Source organism: Gracilinanus agilis, chromosome 5 (assembly GCF_016433145.1).
Source record: "Gracilinanus agilis isolate LMUSP501 chromosome 5, AgileGrace, whole genome shotgun sequence".
Taxonomy (NCBI): domain Eukaryota; kingdom Metazoa; phylum Chordata; class Mammalia; order Didelphimorphia; family Didelphidae; genus Gracilinanus; species Gracilinanus agilis.
In genome coordinates this window covers 152,490,651-152,507,970 of record NC_058134.1, presented here as the reverse complement: position 1 = coordinate 152,507,970, position 17,320 = coordinate 152,490,651, and the positions used below count along the sequence as shown (strand labels likewise).

Genomic DNA, 17,320 nt, shown 5'->3' with positions numbered 1-17,320 from the left:
GGGAAGGTGGTTAACATCATGAAAAGAAATGAAGAGTTCCTTTTAGATCTGTCTAGGAAAGAAGGGAAATGCCCCTGGGTGAAGTAGAAGCTTTATCCAAAAAATGTATCTTCTTAATCTCCTGGCTTCATTTAAATGGAGAAAGCCCACAGAATAGAACTTTTCATCAGAATTATGGACCAAGATACTGGGCATAAAGATATAGGATCTGTGATATGGATGTACCAATATGTGCCAATTCACCTCACCTTCTCTGAAACAAAAACCGTAGTATCTCCTATACTGCAAGGTAGAGAAGGCTGTCTATGAAGTATGATTAAAGGGAAATATTGGGCAGGGCTTCTCATCCCCATAATGTTAACCTTACTGCTGGACCATCCATCATTATAGCTTTATTCTTTTGGGGTTCTTTGTGTGTTTTTTTCTTTTCAAGAACTTCTTATTAAAATGCAAATACCCTTGGGAAATATTAAGCCTTAGATGCCATACCTTAGCTATCAACTTCCATTATTTGATAGCCCTTTCTAAGTTAAGACCATGAAAGAATGGAACACAAGACAGGAACTGGGGGTTTAGAAAAGGTCAGACACTAAGATGATGGGAAGAGCTAACGGAGGTTAAAAGAGCAAGAATCAAATTTTGCCCTTTCCCCATTTGGCTGAGGACCTAACTTATAAAGATTACTCATATACACAAGCCTAGAGACTGACCCTATGACCTCACTGGCACAGGCGACTACTAGATGAGGAAACTCCCTCTGCCAATGCAAGCTGGCATATTCTCAGCAATCTCTAGTCTTAGAAAGTTGCCTAGAACCCTGATAAATTAAGTGACTTGCCCAGGGTGGCAGAGCCAGTAAGGTGAGGGCAGAATTTGAACTTGTGTCTTTCTGGCTCGAGGCTGGCTTTCTAGCCACTATGCCACAATGCTCCTTGTTCATATAACTAAAGGAAAACATGTAGTAATATTATGCTGTACGAGAAAATTTCACTTACTTCCACATTTGTGAATTCAAGTGTTTCTCTACCATAGAGTTCAGTGCGAATCGAAAGCGATCCCATCTCCGATCAAACACGTAGTACCCTCGTCCCATGAGGCGACTCCCAAATGAACAAAACTGAAACAAAACATTTTAATTTTAATTACAGGTTAATAAGCTAATATAAACTGTAACGAGAAAGTAACATTTGCATAAATGCACTCTTGGGCACAATCTCACTTGAAATAAAGAAGCAAATAGTACTAAAGGCAAAAAATATCTCTGTTTTGCTTCAGTTCAAGCTCCAGGTTTTCTGTAGAAACCTAGATGGAACCCAGCATCAGCCGGCCATACTCTAGTCGGTCTGCACAGCTAAAGGCTAAATTCACAAAAGACGACTGGACTGGGAAAGGAGAAAAGTGTAGGTAGGCAAAGTAGGTCAAGAACTTCTGTTAACCCAATGTCTACTGAATGTTCTTTAAAAGCAGTTTTGTAACTTTATAACCTTATCAGATCCAAATGTAAATTCTGATGTTGGGTCAGAAAGGGCCCTATTGGGCAGTAATGAGAGGAAAAGTTATGAGAGGCAGGTTGGTTCTGCCCAAAGAATGTTAGATTTAGAGACAAAAAAACCTGGGTTGTACCCTGGCTCTGTTCCTTACTTCTTTTGGGCCTTAGTTTCTTACTCTGTGAAATGAAGGTGTTAGATTATACTTTTGGAATCCCTTCTGCTTTTAAATCTAAGCTTTAAAGTCCTCTATCAATTTTACCTTACCTAGTGTTATGTTTGTAATAACAGGGATGTTGGGAAGCTGATGGACTGGCCTGGGCTAGAAGCCTGCAAGACTCTCTCCTCTCCACACACAGGCTTAAGTGAGTGGGGAGGGGTATGTGCTCCTTATTCTCAAACCCCTCCCACCCAGCAGTTGGTTTTTCAGTTAAAAATGGAGACCGGGCAATGACTTCTGACAAGGCTCAGCAAAACAAATCTCTAATGATGTTCACTTTCTCCACTTATATTCCTCTCAGGTTTGATTGAGGGACAAAGGGGAAGCTGATAACTTGTTAGGTAGAAACTGCCCCCCCCAGAGTGAATGGCAGACTTTATATCTAGCTGGCACTCAAAGCTTATAATAATCACTTCTAATATCTAAAATAACTAAATAATTATTGTTGTTGCTAGAAAGGTCTAATCCCGCTAGACAGGCAAACTCCCAAGTAGAAACCACAATGGCTTTTGCCACTATGGCCACCAAGGTAAACCCCAAACTGGGAAAAACAAGCAGAGAGTCCTGCTCACTTCAACCTCCAGGAATCAACTGTCTAAATCCTTTCCAACTGTCCCCTTACCCAGAGTTCTCCAGGGGGGGTCCCCTGGAATTCTGGGTGAGGCTTGACCCTGTATCTTGCAGGAATTCCACCCTGCCATTTTCCATGTTACACTAGTCAGTCTTCTAATAAAAATATTGCTGTATAATGGGATCATAGATTTACAGTTAAGGGAGTCCTTAGAGATCATTAAATACAATCCCCTCATTTTAAACTTTATTGAATTCATTAATTTAGAATATTTTTTTCATGGTTACATGATTCATGTTCCTTCTCTCCCCTTCTCCCACCTCCCTCCCATAGCCAGCGTGCAATTCCACTGGATCCCCTTATTTTAAAGACAAGGAAAATGATGCCTAAAGAGGGAGGGTAAGTAATTTTTCTCATATCACACAATTAATACATGTTGGAGACAGGATTTGAACCCAAATCTTCTTGACTTCAAGTTCAACACTCTAAATACCATAGCCTCCATATTAGGGGTCCTTGACCTGGGGTTGAGGATCTTTTAAAAACATTTTTTAACCAATTACATGTAATAACAAATTTCCACAAAAGTTTTCTGAAGTTATATGATCCAAAGTGTCTCCCTTCCTCCTTCCCTCCCCCTCTCCTGGAGCTGGCAACCAATTTGATCTGGATTATACATGTATTATCATACAAAACATATTTCCATATTATTCATTTTTGTGAATGAGTAATCTTATAAAACTCAAACCCCCAAACATAAACCCAAATAAACAACTGAAAAATTGTACTTTCACCTGCATCTTGAACAATTCTTTCTCTGAAGGTAGAGAGGATTCTTTGTCATAAGTCCCTTGGAATTGTAGGACCTTTTTGCTTTTTAAGATTATTTTTAAATGAACTGGTAACTATTTTAATATAATTGATTTCCTATGTAATCCCATTTTTTTCCTGCATGCATTTAATAACTTTCTCTGGAGAAAGGGTCCATGGGCTTCACTGACTGCCTTAGTGTTCATGATACACACAAAAAAGTTAGGAATACCTGCTCTAGAGAAAATTTTAAAGTTTACAAGGGATTTTATATAGAGCTAATTTAATTCTCCCTCCCCCCAAAAAACCAAAACAATTCTAAGAGGTCGGTACTGTCACAAGTGTTATTCACATTTTGTGGATGAGGAAACTTACCCACTGTTACACATTCAGAAGTATCAGAGGTGGCATCTGATGGATGGAGCTGGGAATCTACCTTCTGTGCTAAGGAGCCTTGGGCGACCTTCTTTCTAATCACTTCCCAACAAGGCCTTCTAGTTCCATCAGACCAGTCTCCTTTCTGGTTCTCATTTCTATGCCCTTCTCTGAAGCCAATATCAAACTCCACAACACATACATGCTTATTTCAGTCTTCATTTCTTCCCTTTGCTCTCCACTCTGTTTAGACACCCCTTTTTATTCCCTCGGCTAATGCTTAGCCTATATGTCCCCCAATATCTGTGTGATATGTCCCTTCGATGATATTATTCCTAACTAATTTTCCTACCAACCTGACCTCTTACTCTAAACTTCAGATGTATTTATTGTCAAAATCTGTCTCCCATATCATCATGTTCCCCTGGGATTATTTCTGTTTTCTTTTTTCTTTTTGACCCTTATCTTCCATCCTAGATTCAATACTGGGTATTGGTTCTAAGACAGAAGAGTGGTAAGGGCTAGGAAATGGGAGATAAGTGACTTGCTCAGTCCTACAGCTAGGAAATGGCTGAGGCCAAATTTGAACCCAGGACCTCTGGTCTCTAGGCTTGGGTCTCAATCCACTGAGCCACCTAGCTGCCTCCTATTTATACGTTTGATTTAACTCATGACCCTAACTCTGCTCTAAGTTTATCAAGGTTAGGGGCTATGCTCTCTTCGTGATCAATGTTTATACAGAATAGAGGCTATATAAATGTGGAGTGAATTGAGTCAAATTTCATAGTAGCTAGAGAAAATCAATTTTGTTGTATTCTCATGTTGTAAGAATGGAATTTGTGCAAAGGGGGATGGGACAGAAGGAGCCAGAGGAGTGAATGACGGTTGGTAACAATTGGTGACAGTTGAGACCAGAGGGAATTCTGGGTAATTCTCAGGAGGAGGAAGGAAAGGGGAGGTACTTCCGGCAGAGGACTGAGAGAGAGAGGAGGAGAACATCTCAGCTTGAATCCAGTTCTGAGGGCTTCCTGAGGACCTTTCTTTGGACAATGAAACCCTGATTCCCTGGTCAAATATTCCATCACTTCTCACCCAGCAAGACTTCAATCATGGAGTCAGCTAAGTTTTGGGACTCCATTTTGGGAGCGATCTCTTAGTCTCCTTCTCCCATTACCCAACCTTGCTGAGAGAACCTTTCCCAGCTAACTTGCAATTATAGAGAAGGATAGAAACAGAAGAAGAGGAGGGAGACGCTTAGGAGTGGGAACCCCAAAAGTTCCCACCTGAGTGATGGAGCCCATAGAAACAGAGAAGAGGGCACCCCAAAAATCCCTCTGCCCTTCACCCCTTTCCCCAATCCCTATATTGATATTAATAAAAGACATTCATTAGTCAGATAGAGTTCCAGAGTGCCTGAGAGATGAAGGAAAGGGGAACCACAGTTTGGTCTGGCTGCCTCCATCTTGAAACCAGACCACCCGCTATGAGGTTGCCTGACCTCAGGGGAGGCTTGCGTGATCCCTGCCCTCATTTAGAATTGGATTGGGGTACCACATACCTCCAGTTATAGGGAAGCCTTGCCCCCAACTTCTGTGGGGTGGCACGATTATCCAGGTCATCCAGTTTGGGGGTGATACCCCCTCAAAGTCTCCCAGTGTATATTTGGTGGAAGGGGAGAGCCAGAAAAGAGACTCACCATATAGTCTCTCCCTCTATCAAAACATTAATTACTGGCTCTCTTTATTATTACAGTTTTGGCAAGAGGCTCTCTTTATTCTTATAATTTCAAGATCTTTTATGGATAGGGTGAAAAAAAATGTCATAGATCTAAATGGGGAGGAGATGTGATTGAACTATAGTTCAGTGGGACTAGAGGTTTTTAGTACCATACAAGCTCAAGATGCGTCAACAGTGTGACCTGGCAGGCAGAAAAGCTCCCATAACCTTAATCAGTGAAAAGCATCTTAAGCTGTACTTAAAGCTATGAACATAGAACCCAGAACAAAGGTGGTCACAGTACTATTATATATTTGGGGGGGGGGGGTCTCCAGTGGGAAGAGATCCAAGAGAGCAGTCTTTGAGTTTTTGGAGGGCTCTCACGTGGAAAACATATAAGACAACGCTGAATTGTTCTGTGTTGAACTACAATTGTTCAACATTTTATCAGTGACTTTAACAAAGCAGTCGATGGTGTGCCTATTAAATCTGCAGCTGAGTTGAAGTTGGAAGGAACAACTAACACAATGGATAACTGAGTTGAGATCCAAAATGATCCTGACAGGTTAGGATTGGTTGAGTGAATCTAATAAGGTGAAATTTAATCACAGTAAATGTAAAGCCCCACTTTGGGCTTCAAATCATCAACATCACAATTACAAAGTAGTAGAGATATGCTTAGTCATGTGAAAAATATCTGGGAGTTGGGGGAGGGAGGAGACTGAAAACTAGTAAGCTAGAAAGGCAGTGTTCAGGACCCAAGAGTTGATGGTTCCACTATATTTGTGCTGCTCTGGTCAGCACATCTGGGGTACTATGTTTACTTCTGGGTGTCATATTTTAGGAAGCAAATTTACAAGTTGGAGAGCATCCTAGTTAGAAGGCAATGTAAATGGTAAAGGGTCTTAAGACCATGAGGATTGGTTGAAGGAAATAAAGACATTTATCTCAAAGGAGAAAAGATTTAGAGGGAACATGGTAGCTATGTTCTATCATATAGAAGAGGGTTTTGTCCCCTCCTCCCCCCCTTGGCCTCAGAGTGTAGGACTATGTGCTTTGGGTAGAAGTTAAGACAGATGTCCTGGTAGGTGGTAGATGTGAACAAATGCTAAATGATCATTCGTTGTGGATATTATGGAACAAGACCATGGATGAGTTTCAGGTTTGGCTAGCTGGTCTCTGAAGTCCCTTCCAACTCTGCAATTCCATGATCTTTTAGTATCAGTCACCTGGGTACAGAACTAGGAACGATGAGTCAAAGTAACAGAGAAGCAAATTTTGGCAAAGCTTCCTAACAGTTCTAGCTGCCCCAAAGTAGACTGGTTTATCTCAGAACAGAGGGAGTTCTTAATCTTTGAAATACTTCAAAAAGAGAGGGGATGATCACTCAGAGATATTGTAGAAGACTTGTTCTAGAGGACCTTTTGAGGTCTCATGGATGATTCTTGAGATGGTATAGCTCTTTTAGAAAAGAAATTTAAAAATAGGACAAATCTGGGGAGAAAACATCCCACCAAGGTGGTGTTTTTTTTTTTCTTAAAGAAAATTGCTTACAACCTTCTCTTTGTTCCTTACACACAACACTCCATCTTTCATCTCATGTTGAGAATGCATTCCATCCTCACACCTTTGCCTCAGAGAGTGCATTTTTTCTTTAAGATGCATTTTCTGCCTGAAGTCTTTCCTAATCCATCCAATCACTGGAGCCCTCTCTTTAAAACTACATTGTAATAAACTATTTAGCACATATTTATAAACTTTATGTTTATGCTGTATATATTTTCACATGTACTTGTGTAAAATTTAAACTAACATCCAATAACTCCAAGGATTATATTTTATAAAGTTTATTAATAATCACTTGAAGTAGAGGAAATAAAAAGAACAAAAGTAAAGCCTCAGTAAAATTCTCCTGCCTGGCACTCCCCCCACCTCCACAAACCCCAATCAGGGAAAAAAGAGCAATCGAGGGCGGAGCTATACAAAACATATCTTCCCTACATTAGTATGTAATGTGAGAAGGAACATGGAAACCTGGGATTTAGAGTCCTGGGGAGCAAATCCTAATTACACACTTGTATTTCCTATTAGAATATAAATTCACTGTGATAGGGCAATGTTTCATTCTAGCACTTATATCCCCAGTGTCTAGCACAGTATCTTGTACATAGTAGGTACTTAGTACTTATTGACTGATTGATTAATCTGAAATATCTAGCTGAAGCTATTTAATAAATACCATTTGATTATGATACTAGGAGTCTTAGAGGACCAATAGAAAATGAAAAGAGACTGTGAAAAGGTGACATTTGGCTGAATCAAAAGCTTAGGTAAGTTTGCAAATGACTCTATAACTCAAATTTAGCTTTTCTCCCTTCCTCTGAGACTTCCAGCAGCTCTTTGGCCTTCATCCCAGACATAGTATTGGCTGAGCTCTCAGGCTGGAAACTCTTCCTGGAAATCGACTCATCTTATGGAACAGTTCTCCAGAGGAAGTGGGAAAACTTCCCTTTCTTGTTGCTGTTTTTATGTCTGTGTGTGTGTACGCGTGTGAGCACATGTGTGCATGTATTCTTTGGGAAGGGGGAGGGCAATGAACACTTAGATTTTACTATGCCCTGAATCTGAGCCCGTTCATGAAAACTATTTTCTACATTAGGTTATGATGAATTTACTAATGGAAAAAGAAATCGTGAAGTTTCTTCCAACCTGGAAGCCAGCTAGCAAGAGCTTATGGTGATTATTTCAGGATACTTAATCTATTGAACAGACTGATTTTCTGATAACCACCCATTCTTTGCTTTAGCCTTTGTTTGGAGAATTGTTTTCTTTGGCAGAGATCATGAAAAGTAGGCAAGGTACTTAGAAGACAACTCATCTTCGGAACTAGGAAACCTCTAGACTCTTCTGGTCATGACAGCCTAGGAAAGGCAAGATCTTTTTCAGTATTAGATTTACCACAATAATGGCTGAACAAGTTGTGGTAAATGATTATAATGGAAAACTATTGTGCTATAAGAAATGATGAGCAGAATGATTTCAGAAAAAACCTGGAAAGACTTACACAAACAGATATAAAGTAAAGTGATCAGAACCAGGAGCACAGTAACAGCAACGTTGTACAATGATCAACTGTGCATGATTTAGCTATTCTCAGCAATATAATGATTCAAGATAACTCTAAGAAACTCATGATGAAAAATGCTATTCACCCCTAAAGAAAAAACTATTGGAGTTGGAATGCAGATTGATACTATTTTTCACTTTAATTTTTTTTGTTTTGGTCTGGGGTTTCTTTCACATCATGACTAACAGGGAAATGTTTTGCATCATTGCACATGTATAGCTTATATCAAATTGCTTATTGTCTGAGGGGGAGGAAGGGAAAGAATCTGAAACTCAAAATTACAAAAATTAGTATTAAAAATTGTTTTTACATGCAATTGGGAAAAAATAGAATATTATTTTTAAAAGATCTACCATTACCTCCTCCTCTACCCTATAAATACTCCAGTGGCATCAAACTCAAATAGAAATAGACCCTTGACAAAGAAAACCTCAAATTATTGTTATTATCTATGTTGTACAGTATTTTTATTTGTTTTGTTAAACATTTCCCAATAAGAAAGAACCCGCTTAAACAAAAATTTATAGCTGCTCTTTTTGTGGTGGCCAATAATTGGAAACTAAAGGGATGTCCCTCAATTGGGGAATGGCTAAATAAACTGTGGTATATGACAGTGATGGAATACTATTGTGCTATAAGGAATGATAAACAAGATGATTTAAAAAAGAACTGGAAAGACCTACATGAAATGATGCAGAGTGAAATATACAGAACCAGGAGGATGTTATTCACAATAACTGCAGTATTATGGAACAATCAAATGTGAAAGACTTTGCTACTAACAGCTTTACAATGATCCAGAACAATCCTGAGGGACTCATGAAAAAGAAGCTATCCACCTCCAGAGAAAGAGTGGTTGGAGTAGAAATGCAAATGAAAACGTGATTCATCACTTGTTTATTTGAGTATATGTTTTGGTTTTATAAGATTATTCACTTACAAAAATGAATACTATGGAAATATGTTTTATGTGATAACATATGTATAACTCAGACGGAATTGCTTGTCAGCTCTTGGAAGGGGGAGGGAAGAAGGGAGGGAGACAATATGGATTATATAACTTTGGAAAACTTATGTGGAAATTCGTTATTAAAATTAAAAAATAAACAACAAAACAACCATTTCCCCATTTACTTCATAATCTGGTTCAGACCTATTGGGGAGTTTTGCAGGGACAGGGATATTTATTCTGACCCAGTCTTGGCCCCTGTTGCCATTGCATTATCTGAGTCTTTAGCTATCGTGTGAGTAGTAGAGTTCCTTACATGTATAAAATCAGAGGTAATAGAGTTACAGACTCAATCTGGAAGGGACCTCAGGGGCCACCTACTCCAATACTCTTATTTTAAAGAGGAAGCAATAATCTGGATCAAATAAATAACAACCATCTCCCTCCACCCACTTTAGGGTCAGCTGATTCAATTATGTAACCCTTGTGCTGGTCTAATGACCATTCTTTCCAATAATAACCCACAGGCCACAGAGGGGTTGGCTGGAGGGAGACGGTGGTTGGCAGGGATGATAAAGACCCACAATCCAGCCCACCAGATATAACTGACATGACCTCTCGTGAGTTCCTTTCTAATATTCGCATGTCAAAAATGAAAATGTCTCCAGGATTACCTTGTTGTACCACCACATCAGGTAGCTAGGTAGCTCAGTGGATAGAGTAAAGGACCTGGAGTCAGGAAGATTTTTACATCAGTTCAAATCTAGCCTCAGCCACTTACTAATTCTGTGGCCCTGGGCAAGCCACTTAGCCTCTGTTTGCCTTAATCCACTGGAGAAGGAAATGGCAAACCACTCCAGTATCTTTGCCAAGAAAACCCCATGGACGGCACTGGTGTGATATGGTCCATGAGACAAGAAAAGTTGGACATGACTGAATGACTGAACAACAATTGCCTTATCAATTTCCATTGGCCTTCTTCATCTAAGAAATATCTGCCGAGGGTTCTAAGAGTTGCCTTTTATCTGCTCATTCTGACATCATCCCTCCTCCCCCACTTCATAGACACACACAGCATCCTTGGTTCTGGTGCCATATGGTCACACTTACTAATAACAATAAAATTTAGAATCAACAGGGAAGAAAACCCAACCCGAGCAGCCAGACTGGGGTACTGCTAAGACAGACAGTTCTCTGAGCAGATGGGTGAGAGCAGCCCTTGAAAGCCGAAGCTCCGTTTTTAGATGAAGGAGGCCATGAGTTCAGTGTACAAGAGCACTTACATAAATATCATTCCTCAAGTGTTACTGCTTCAAGGTGGACCACACATACTCAGCAGTTTAAAAGATCATAATCAGCCTGCAGCTCTTTTCTCTCTTATGGGATTTTCAAGGGTGTTTTTATGGCAGCCATTCAACCTTAAGGGTTAGCATACTTCCCAAACAGAAAAACTCTTGCTGCAACTGGCTTCTCATTTTGCCTATGAGCCTTGTGACTCTGAGAGCTGAATACTTGGGAAGCATAGCAGAAAAAGGAAGAGATGAAGACATTAAGAAACCTACCCCAAGAGGTCGAGGATGATGTGAAGAATAATGACAGTCTAATTTCTCTGTCTCTTCTGTTCCATCCATTTCCCCTTCATCACTGGATAATCGGCTGGCTAGGTCTCCTCCGATCGAGGGTAGTGGGAGTTCTGGTGCATATCCACTGTGATTTGAAGATGTGGTGCTATTTATGCTATTTGCAGATGATGGTCTAAGGGATAAAGGAAAGGTTGAACAATAACAACATTATCGAGATCCCCGATTTTAGTCAATTTCACAAAGCCTGAATAGGTGTATGCTGTATTTATTAAGCTATTTCTCTAAGAGACCAAATGATTTAATTAATAAATCTTCATAATACTTTGGGGACAGAAGGTAATAGCAAATATCATCCCCACTTTTTTTTTTGGTACAGATGATTGATTTATTGCATCCATATAGAGTTCCAAGTGTAGAAACTCTCTCCACTACTACATCATTCCTCTGTAATTTATAGTTGCTGAGTTTCCTAGAGGCACTGAGAGGTTATGAGATTTTCCCATAATCATATAGATAGTATATATCAGAGCAGACTTTGAACCTCAGTCTGATACACCAGACTGCCTTTGACAATTCGCACATGGAAAAACTGAGTCTTGGAGAGGACAAATGATTGATCTAGAGACACCATGTGTCAGTGACATGAATTCTAGATTTTCAGATGCCTCTATCCTGGGTTCCAACTGGCTCTGGGGCATAATACATGAAAAAGGTGAAAAAATACAACAGAAGATGCCAAGAGATGCAGTATGGTGAAGTTAAGAATCTCTGCCTTAATAGAGCCGCCTAGTCCACTGAGATTAAGGGTCTGGTGGACAAATCTTAGTGGTCTAGGAAGCTCTCTAAGACAGAGATCCTTAACTTTTTTTTTTAATTTCATGGACCTATTTGACAATCTGGTGAAGCTTACAGACCATTTCTCAGAATAATTAAATTAATGTAAATAAATTAAATAAACACATAAAATAAATTAATTTATCAGAATAATCAAAATGTATGTGTGTTTGAAGGAAAGGCTAAATTACAATTAAAGATTAGTGAAAATAAAGATGTGATTTTTTTTTTCCCATCCGAGTTTATAAACTGTTTGAAATCTCTGTATAGATCTTGGGTTAAGAACCCCAACTCTTCTAAGACTATAAGTTTCAGAGAAGGTGCCAAACATCACTGGTGGAGAAAGTTTGTCACCAGGAGTTCCCTAGACCAATGAAATCATTCGTGCAATCCTTATCCCCTAATATAAAATAAAATATTTTGTGAGACAAGAAATCTATTTTAAAGGAAGTTTGTTTTCCAACTTCAGACAATGATAATCAGACCTGATCAATGCATTTGCATTAACCAAATCTAAGGAGAAGAAACTTCTTATAAAATTGATTTCATGTCACATATAGCATTTGATTTGTATCTTAGGGGACAAGGACTGGACCAATGATTTCATTGTGTTACAGATTCCTCTTGGTGAAGAACTAAGAAAAAGACTAAGGAGAAAAGTACATTGAAAACAAAATAAATAAACAAGGCAGATAGCTATTCCCTTCCCAGTATCCTTTCTGCTGCTAAACACTTACTTTATGGGACTGTCATATTATGTTGGCATGAAAAAAATGACTGCCTCTCAGAGGATGCTACTAGCTTCTCTTAGATAGCAAAATGTCTTTTAAAGTACCAAGTCCCACATCACATAAGTGTTACTTATTCAGTGAACATAAATGGCTTTAGAATAAGATCTGCTCAGTGGCATGCTTTAGCCAAACAAACAAATAAATAAATAAATCACTAAAACAAATAAAAGCTACTCCAATCTGGATTATGGGTAAATTTTTTTAAAAACAACAATAAAAACAACCAAAAGGTCATAGTAAGTCTTGCATGGCACTGTATTCTTTTTTTCTCGCAGTAATATTTCATTACTCCCCCCCCCCCCCAATTACACGCAAGAACAATTTTTAACGCATTTTGTGAACAAATTCCCTCACTGAGAAGACAAGTAATCTGATATAGGTTTTCCATGACAGCACTGGACTCTTCCAAAGAAGCAGCAGACTCAACTATCTTAATAAAAGAGGTTTTCCTTCCTTCCTTCCTTCCTTCCTTCCTTCCTTCCTTCCTAAGATTTATTCAATTAGTAATCACTTCATTACCTTTTACTCTCTTTCAGCAGGTGGCGAAAGTGGGTAAGGAAAGATAGAAGGAGTCAGGAAGTTTTTAAGAATGGAATCCTTGCTACTGGTTTTTTTTCCCTTCTGCCTTGAAGGTTGTTCTTTTGAGTCACATGAGAATGACAGTGCTGTTTACTGATGCTCTTTTCTTCTCATTTTCACTCTAAATTCCTTATTTTTTTGAAATCTGACCTAGTCTTATGGGCTTGATTTCAAATCAGAGCTTCCCAAAGATAGGGGTTTTAAAAGAAAAGCCCCTGGGAGTTTTTCTGGCTTAGTAAAAGAAACACCTTGGCTTCAATATTAATCAGATCACTTTTTCATGAGTAGGAAAATAAAGCCTCTAGCACTGGGAGCAAAAAGGCAAAGGCCAAAGAAATAAGTCACTCCGTTAGTCTTCCTGAAACCCTCCAACCACAAAATTTTTATTTGGTTATGGTTGAAGGTAAACAGAATGGTTGGTTGCAGAACATGAGGAAGCCATATGATTACAATGGAAAGATCACAATGGCTTTGGAGTCAGAGGCCTGAGTTCAAACCCCACCTTTGCAGCTTACTTGTGCAGAACATTTAAACTCCCTCAGTTTCTTCATCTGTAAAATAAGAGAGGTTGGACCAGATGGCCTCAGACGTCCATTCCAGATACTATATCTATAATCCTATGAAGCAAAATTGTGAAGTGGCTGTCTCATTGGAAATCAGAGAAAAGTGCCTTCATTGAGGAAACACAGCTAGTAAGCAGAAGAGCTGAGAATTAATGGTTCTTTATAGAAGCACTAGTTTGGGAGAATCCCAACATCTGGTGAGAATGGGCTCACAGCAAAAATCTACAGGTCAATTGTGGAATCCGCAGATTTTTCTTTTTAAAACCCTTTTGTTTCCTTAATGGCAGCTACTAGAGGCTGTAGGCATATTTTCATATGTGTGCTTCCACATGAAAATGATCTGCATGGGAGAGAAAATCAGGGACCGTGTCTTTTCTTTTCATAGGTATATTCCTTTCAGGGGTAGACTTGGGAATAGGTGATAAAAGATTCTTGCTCAACATCTAGACCAGTGGTTCCCAAACTTTTTTGGCCTACCGCCCCCCCTTTCCAGAAAAAATATTACTTAGCGCCCCCTGTCACATATTATCACCACCCCCAAATGCACCTGTGGCCATCACCGCTCCCCTGGATTGCTGCTGCAGCACCCACCAGGGGGCAGTGGTGCCCACTTTGGGAATCACTGGTCTAGACCAAGGCAGAATCCTATCTATTGGTACAAGGTGGGGCATTTCTAGCCAGCTTATGTATTAGGAGAGGCAGGGTTTGGAAGGGACAGTGGTAGGCAGCAGGGGTCTTGGCCTGGGAAAGGTGGTGATAAAGATATATGCTTAATTTTTTATCATTATTATTATTTTAAAAAACTCTTACCTTCCATCTTAGCATCAAAACTGTATATTGGTTCCAAGGCAGAAGAGTGGTAAGGGCCAGGCAATGAAGGTTAAGTGCCTTGCCCAGGGCCACATAGCTAGGAAGTGTCTGAGGCCAAATTTGAACCCAGGACCTCCCATCTCTGGGCCTGGCTCTCAATCCACTGAGACACCCAGTTGTCCCCAAGCTATATACCTTAGCTGCCATCTCATCACCATTTACCCTCACCATCCTGCTCTAGTCTGGAAGGTAAATTTGACCTTGCTACTTTGCCCAATTTGGTTCAGGGAAACCTGTAGAAAGGTCACTTCCCCTACCAACTCTGGAGCCTAGTCTTTTCCTAAAGACTATGAAAAAAAACTTGGGGACAGCACAAATAACCAAAACTGGAAGACAGGGTGGGAAGGATTTTGATAATGCTATTCACAAAATCATAGATTTAGAGTTGGCTGGAATTATAAAGGTCAACTAATCCAACTCCCTTACTGTACAGATAAGAAGCCCAGAAAGGTTAAGAAATATGCATATGGTCAAACAGGAAATAAAAGTGGCAGAGGGCAGCAAAGGATGGATGGGAGAAAGAAAGTTGGGCTTCCAAGTCAAGAAGATTCAAATTTGATCTCATAGGTCCTTGATAATTCTGTTAAGAGCTGCATTTGCTCTTCTAGGACACTTGAAATCAATAAAGAATGAGTATGTGTATAATATGATGATGATCGCTAGCAGTGCCTGATATGGGAAAGACACTATACTAAGTGCTGCATAAACATTGTCTCATTTGATTCTCACAACTTTCAGAGGTGGATGCCATTATTATCCTTATTATAAAGTTGAGGAAACTGAGGCAGGAAGAGGTTTAGTGACTTGTCTGAGGTCTCACAGCTGGTAAAGTGTCTGAGGAGGGATTGAATTCAAGTATTCCTGACTCCAGGCTGAATAATCCCATCCATTATACTACCTATCATTGCTGACATGTGATTATCATCACTCCCTCCACATTATACTTTTATAGTCATAATTTTTTATTGTTACGTGAAGTAGGAAGGGCAGGATTATTTCAAATTAAAAGAGCAGAAAATTGAAAATCAGAGAAAGAAGTGCCATGATTGAGGAAACTCAGCTAGTAAGCAAAAAAAGCTGAGAACTAATAGCTTTTTATAGCAGTACTAGTTTGGGGGATTTCCCAATATCTGGTGAGAATGGGTTCATAGCCTCACCAGTAAGAGATCATCCCATGCAGAAGGCAGGTCCAAGTGTTCAGCAGGCGAGACTGGCATCTTGCTGCCAAATTGGGTTTAATTGTTCATAGAAGGTTAATCTTAAAGATTGCTTGGAGCGGCACCAGGATCTAGTGGGCCTTGCCTCACTAAGCACAAATTACTCCTACTTGGTTGACTTTCACTATCTATCTGGCTATTACTAGCTTCATGCCATAGGGTTTCTGCCTTGAGCTCTCCAGCACCATGGACAGCTGGAGCTAACTCTTTCTTCCAGGTGTGGAAGAGGAAGCTCTCCAGTGATGGTGAACACTTTAGAAGGGTGGGTGATGTGAGAAATGTCCTCAGGTGAGGGGAAGGGGAGCACCCTGGAGCTGTGTCCTTCTGACTTTCTAGTAATGAATTCTAGGGAACTCTGTGCTGGGGCGATGGTGTGCATGCCCACAGAGAAGGCTCTGAGTACCCTCACTGGCATGTGTGCTGTAGGTTACCACCATGGCTAGGGTATGCTCTTCAAAGATTTCCTAGTTGGGGGTGGGCCACAAAGGAAAAACAAATGAATATACCAGTGAAAACATAGAAAACTTTATCTCTGAGACATAAGGGAAAGAAGAACTGGGCACAGGGAACCCTGAATATTCTGAAGCTGTTTTCCAGAACTTCGTCTTTTAATGAATGTGTTTATGTATGAATGCAATTAGGATTAAATTGTACATGAAATCAGGGAAAACCAACTATCCTGATGCTATTTATAGATACCACGGAAGCAGCAAAGACAAATTTTTACAAAACCTAGCTAGCTATATAAAAGTAATATTGATTACATTCATTACCAGAATTACTTATCATTTATACAAGATGTCCCATAACTACTATGCCAATCATTAAAAAGTTTTAAAACAATTGTAAGTTTTACTTGATTACACCACCAAACTCTGTGTAAGCTCAGTCCTCTATAGCTTACATAGCATGGCACTTTGCTTATAGCTCTGAACATTTACAGGAAACCTATGGGGCTCCTCATGAACTCTGTAATGAGTCTGGGTTTGCATTTTCCTTGCCAATTTAAACCTTGAAAATAGCTTTGAAAATTGAGACTGATAGCTTTGGAACTGTGCTCATCATTCCTACATTTCCAATGACATGGCCTTCTCCCATCCCCTCTGACCTCATTTGTCTACTCCCCTTGTCACTAGATGAAGAGCACACAAATCCATGTAGTTTCCACAGACACACATTTCTTTGAAAATACAATGAAAAGTAAAGAAGGAAGGGATTGCATAGACAGAAACAGATGCACACACTGAGCACACGTGCTCAGAACTGCCCTAAGGACTGATTACTAGCTAAATTTTTCTTGTTGGAAGAGTGCTATAGAAGCAGGTATATAAAGAGACAAATAAGGGGCAGGGAAGGGACTAACACCCAACCTGAAGAAGTGAAACAGGTGTCTCATTGTGAAATAGTGGCCATAAGTCTGGATGCCTTTCAGATAACTTCTGATTCCATAATGATCATAATAAAATGAGCACAAAGCAATGGACATTTAGAAAGTACCAAGTAAATGGCCAGTTATAATAATGAACCCAATGATATCGACAGTGGTTCCAATAATGGCAATGCAGACCTACATCAAGCTGATGGATGGCCAGAGCTTCATGTCAGTAACAGAGACAGGGGGACTCATG

General features: G+C 39.7%; 1 protein-coding gene across 4 annotated transcripts in view; it reads right to left on the bottom strand.

The window, feature by feature from the left end:
- Positions 1 to 17,320, bottom strand: part of ATXN7L1 (ataxin 7 like 1) — a 278,870-nt gene that overhangs the window by 15,197 nt on the left and 246,353 nt on the right. For all 4 annotated transcript variants that reach the window (XM_044678663.1, XM_044678662.1, XM_044678665.1 and 1 more), the window contains exons 8-9: positions 10,818 to 11,010; positions 996 to 1,117 (exon numbers count right to left, since the gene is read on the bottom strand). In XM_044678663.1, coding sequence (XP_044534598.1) covers positions 996 to 1,117; positions 10,818 to 11,010 — 315 coding nt within the window. The remainder of the gene's footprint in view (positions 1 to 995; positions 1,118 to 10,817; positions 11,011 to 17,320) is intronic.